This window comes from Sceloporus occidentalis, unplaced genomic scaffold (genome assembly GCF_023333645.1).
Source record: "Sceloporus occidentalis isolate IW3139 unplaced genomic scaffold, rSceOcc1.0.p SCAF_16, whole genome shotgun sequence".
Lineage (NCBI taxonomy): Eukaryota > Metazoa > Chordata > Lepidosauria > Squamata > Phrynosomatidae > Sceloporus > Sceloporus occidentalis.
Window position 1 is genome coordinate 3,903,592 of NW_028316996.1, and position 6,000 is coordinate 3,909,591.

Here is a 6,000-nt window from a genome sequence, read left to right on the forward strand (position 1 = left end):
GAGATACTAGCAAGTGGTCAGCAGCCACAGGCAACTGCTTGGGGTGTTTAAAAAAACATGGGTAGAAGGCATACCGTGCAAATACCAGCAGGCACAGACTGGCAATTGACTGGGCAGTGCCTGATAGCACCTGGATAGCACCTGGATTGCTCTTAAAAAAATAGGGTTAGACTCCCCTTACATATAACTGGGCACTATGCTCTGGAGCCAAGAGGCAGTGATGTTACTTATTTCATGACCCCCATGCATAGAAGATGCCATGTAAATACATATATGCAGAGTACAGGAAGGATTAACAACATCTGACATGTATATTAGATAGTATTAGACCCCATCCTTAATGGTTAACCATGAAGAGCATCCAAGCAGTTATCTTCAAAGGTTGTCAGATAGCCTGGCTGGAGTGCAATAAAGTCCTCCAGGGACCAGTCACTGGCATCGCACAGGGGAAAACAACATCTAACAGCTTCATAGTTATTTTTTTTATGTAACAGCATATCAGAGCCTGCTTTCGTGTCACATAACAATTAAATGTTCTTGGCAAAAAAAAAATATGAAAGAGGAAAGGATTATTTCTTTGGGAAAGCAACAGAACTAGCAATCGTCTTTTGAATACACTGTTTACGTATTGTGAAGGTGGTAGATAAGTGTACCATCCTCCCAGCAGAAGTGGTAGAGTTTAACACACTAATATAAGAATCTAAGACGAGACCAAAGACTGATTAAGGTTTGAATCTTTGCATCACAAACTAGATGTGCTGAATGGTTCCTATCTGTTGATTCTTTTTCTAGGAGTAGCTAGAACAGCACCTTTACAATATTCTAGAAATTATAAAGAATTACTGTTTCGGAAACAGTATTATGATCCTTCTTTGCAGGAGTCAAAGGGTAAACATGTGCGCTGGGAAATGTACCAACAGCTTTTTCCTCTCTTTCAACAATCTGTTCTTTAATGGGTCCAAGCTAATACAAGGAGTAAAAGAGGAATTATGAGAGACAAGTAAAGAGGCAATAACTCTCAAATTTGCTGTTCGTTCTGCATAATGTTCCAGTGCTGCAAAGAGGCATTTGCTGTTATAATATTTCACGAACAGACTAAGCCTCTGTCTGAAAACAATGGGCACTTTATACAGGAAGTCATAGAAGGTGACGTGTCAATTGGAGGAAAACGGAAACCACCTTTTAACACATAAAAAAGGCTTTTCCTGCTTACACATTCGTGGGAAAAATTAAGTAGAGTTGGGGAAAGACTCAAAAAAAAGGAAGCTCATCTTTGCCCATGCCTCATTTAAATTCATTTTAACAGCACACATAAGGTGAATATAACAGGACCTCTATGGTATGGTAGCCATATGGCTCAATTCAGGCTTGTAGAAAATAGGTTTACTCCATAATAATTGCTGCCCTTTACGATGCTTTTTCTCATAAAAAAAAGGGACCATCTGGTCAACCTACTGGACATAGAGCTTGAATTATGTATGAAAGTATCAAAAGCACATTCAGACACCTACGCAGACATTCTAGCACGTGTGTATAGACTGACTGGGATAGCATTATATAAGTACCGGTATATGCAGTCATTCTTCCATATTATTTGGAAAGTTCTGAGACGGAAGTTGGAAGTTCTTTTAAAAGACCAATTTTGGTGTGCATTTTTAAAGCGGGCTTATCACCATAGCAGCTAAAGGTGACACTCCAGCCGTCATATGCACTAGTAAGCCAGCGTACAAATGAAAGCTGCAAACATGGCTGCCAGATGGGCTGTGCGCACACATTCTTAGTGGGGATTCTGAAGAAGGGAGATGGGAATTAACATATAACCCCTCAACGGAATCCCCACTATTTATTTCCTCTATCCCACCCCGCTGATCCTTGGCTTGTAATGATATACTCCCTGCCAACCAGCTCTTGTAAAGAGAATTCGTGCACAGAAAGCGCTTATGCTGATTTTAATAGGGCAGCTTTGCTGCAAGCAATTGGCTGCTTCAAGCAGCCTAAAACTGGCGTGACAACTGGATAACGGTGAGGGTCGTACTTAAAAAGCAATTTAATATGCATTCTTCTCTGGTGGGGCTGCATGGTGCTTTAATCGCTATGGTGATAAGACCAGCCTTTACATTTTCAACCAAAATGTATCATTATAAATAACCCCTTGGCTTTGGCCTCCTCTTGGAAAAAGTTCTGTGGACTCTCATGGCAACCGACAATCTTCCAGCTGTTAGTCTAAGGTTGCCTTGCCCTGCTCTGTAATGTCTTACAGGCTGTCTTGTAGTTTTTGCCAATAGTAACAACCTAAATTAGAATTATAATTTTATTTAGAACCGGAGAGATCCAATTACCTAAATACCGTGTAATATAATTTAGGAGACGGTCAAAAATAGAGATAAACATTGTGGAAGTATAAATATAGATCAAAAGAAGAACTAATCTACTGGCTTTGCCTACTTCCAAACACTGTTTGCTCATTTCCACCTAGGTTAATTAATTTACACAATTAAGAATAATTTGCTGTTAGCATTTAAAACCTCTTCCTTGTGCAAATTGCTTATTTGTTATTATAAAGAACTGATCTTTTTTAAATTCTTTACACAGCTGTCCTGTGTGCTTAAACACTGTTTGACCAAATGTACCGCAAACTAATAAAAGCATGATAACCAGGGAAGAGACTGCCAGGCTTCTTAAGGTTACTTTTGTTGTTCAAGGTTGTTAATATCTGTTATTACCTCCCAGCAGAGATGGCCCCTATTATCAATAGGAATTGAATAACAAATGGAGGTAGGAAAAGGCAAGTTAGTTTCTGTTGGCTATAAAATCAGCATCTTTGTTTGGGGTATCTTGTACATAGCTGCAAACAGTCCCGAATTTGCAACGAAAAATATTCTTATGTTTTAGCTGTCCCATAAAATGCCCTGTTTATTACAACTGGTGCCAATGTGAGTGGAGTGTGATTAAATTATGCCACCCAGATTGCAGGAGGATCCATGTGCGTCACTGCACATGGTCCAATGTCCAAGGTGGGACCAAGGGACATTGGTAATTATGTATGTAATGCATGCATCTGATTGAGAAAGCATGGTAGTGGCCAAGTACTATAATGGTATACTAGCATTTTAGACCAGATTATACCAATTCACTACAGTAAAATAAATATAACCTTCAAATACACTCGGTGACAATATACTTACAGATATATCATCAGTAAAATCAATTTCATCCAAGTCAAGGTATTCAGGAGCTTCCATCATTCTTCAATGTGCATTTTTCTGGGAGGACACTGAAGAGTTTTACAGACCTGTAAAAAGACATTAAACTGATCAGTGATGTTGTACTTTGGGAGGTCTAGTGTTAGAATAATTAAGCTTATAACAGGGGCAGTATTCCTTGCCCCATGCTGAGCATTAGTGTTGCATGAAGGAAAGAATAAAAGGATAATTGTTTGTTTTCAAGCTAAAATAGCTTTTTATGGTTGTAAAAAAATATTTTACCGAGTTGCTTAATTGAGCATAACATGACCCAGACGTTCTTGACTTAGATGAAAGAACAGCAAGGGAAGCCTTTAGGTTTTACTCAGAAATCAAAGAGCTGGCGAGAGGGTTGTGGTTTCAAATCATGGAGTTTATTGTGCATTATAAAGGGCCATCCCTGGCAGCCCTGTATAATGTATAGTTCATTCAATAAAGTGACTTTAAATCTCACTGCTTTAACTATGTATTATAAAAAAAACAAATTCAAGCTCTTCTTGCAACGGAAGCGCAACTGGGTTTGACCTTTATAATGTCATACCTGCCAACGGTCCTGAATTTGTTGGGACAGTCCTGTTTTGTCGGGCCTGTCTCATAAAATTTGAAGTTGTTGGAAATTAGCTCCAAAATACCCAGTCTCCGTACTGGGTATCCTGAAACTCAACGATGTCTGTAATGTACGGTATAACGACGTGGAGTTGAAAGCGTAACTCTCCTCTTAACTCCTGCTTTCCTGTATAAATCTTTGCCCTCCATGACATGGAAACATATGTATGTATGCATGGAGTTTCTTTCTATTATATATACACATTATAATATAGAATATGTCCACGCTTAAACCTAATGCCAACTGGGTAAGGTAAATGCTGGACAATTTAAAAGAGACAAAAACAGGGAGGTGTTTGCAGCAGCAAGTCAATACCCATCATGTTCAAGAAATCACTGGCAACATTTAGCCCAGAAGGCAAGATCATCCAAGTGGCCATGTAATAAAGCAGCCTATAGCCCATGAGGCAGTGAACGTAGTCAATGTGCACCAACCAAAACATATTTACAGAAAGGTAGTGTATAGAAAACCAGTAAAAGGTGCAGAAAATTCATCCAGACATCGCAGAAATGGCAACTTACTTATAATACATAATAAAAAGCGTGAGGTAGCTGCCCCAAATCTTAAAACCAGAACAGCCCAGGGGACAATTGTGCCCTCTGCCCCTCCTTGCCAACCCTACCCCATCACTCATTTTTGCAATCACAACCAATTTGTTATGGGGAACTATTGCTTTCATGACATTTACCATAATTTAATGAATTTATTCAAAACAGCTTGTGTTTTTTTTGTTGTTTGTTAATTAGTGCTTAGAGATATTTGGTTTAAGATCTGTGGCTTATCCAATAAGCCAACCTTGGATCCTCTGTGTTTGGCCCAGAGTCTCCAGGTGAAGTGCCACTTCCCTGAGTCTCATGCTGACTTTTCACTTGTGCAGGGGAGTGCGTTTGGCTATGACCACTCCCAGCCAATTTAAGGCTATCTGGAGCTAACCCTGCCTCCACGCAAAACTAACCACGCCTTAATGCAAGGCTAGCCCCACCCATCCTGAAGCCACTGCCCTATAAGAGGGAGATATCTTTGTAACCTGCCCTGAATCAATCAGCAACTTAACAATGGGGGTAGACATAACTTTTTATCAGCTATGAGGTTGTATTTGCAGGCAATCACGAACTGCTTCACAATGAAAACAAATTGCTCTTATAAGTAAAAATGGTCAAGGTGATACAATACATGCTGCTAAAAGTATGAGAAACAGTCACATTTCAGATTGTAATACAGAATTTACTTAAATGAATACTATAAACAGGAAATTGTATGAATTTTATGACTTACAGGTTTCTTCATGAAGACGAATGTGCAGTTATACAAAAAGTTTGCCAAAACAGAAGTAATTGAGCAAGAGGAGAAAAGGAAAATGATTTATCAATGCCATAAACAGGCAATTTGAGAAAAAAGCAACCGTTACCAGAATAGAAAACATGCTAAATGCCAGCTTTCTCCAACTGAATGTCATATAGGTGGAGTTTGATTCCTAAAATACTTACACTCGTCAAGCTACATTTTTTAGGCTAAAAATGCAATATTCTGAATGAGCGCAATTGTAAAGATATTGTTAAGTTGTTTCTGGGGAGGAACACTCCCCGGACTAACGTATGGTAGTCTAAGAATTTTTAAAAGTAAATCACAACAAAAATATGCACTTTTTAATCAAATGTTCTCAAGCCTGTGCTCATTGATCCAATTAAAATGTAAAAAATAGTAATCTCATCTTCCTGAGAATTTGCCCATGTGCCTTCAAAACATTAATGTCAACGGCTATGGGACTTAAAATTTGCTAAATTTGAAACATTTTGGAATTGGAGAAAATTGGCCTTTAAATCTGCACTTCAATGCCTGTCTGGCTCCTTTTTGGAGGAAAAACTTGCTGGGATTTGTATTTCTTTATGTATGTTTATAGGAAGGTAGCACAGAAACAGTCCATTGAGTTCAATGCCCCCTAAATGCATTATGTTAATGATAGAAAAAAAACAACTACTTTGTTATTAACAGCCTTCCGACTACTTGTGGTCAGGACATCCTTTGTTTAAGTCGTAATAAGTGGCCTCCTGTTATCTGCAGTGCCCACGTGATAAAGACTTTTCCTTCAAGGTCGATATATTTGTAAATTGTGATCAGGTCCAGTGGTGTATTCAGGTGTATTTAGATGTA

General features: G+C 38.7%; 1 protein-coding gene across 1 annotated transcript in view; it reads right to left on the reverse strand.

The window, feature by feature from the left end:
- The window catches only part of LOC149302953 (synphilin-1-like), a 100,250-nt gene extending 97,008 nt beyond the window's left edge, over positions 1–3,242 (reverse strand). Inside the window, exon 1 of the mRNA XM_089481720.1 lies at positions 3,186–3,242. Coding sequence (XP_089337846.1) covers positions 3,186–3,242 — 57 coding nt within the window. The remainder of the gene's footprint in view (positions 1–3,185) is intronic.
- Positions 3,243–6,000: the final 2,758 nt, after the last annotated feature.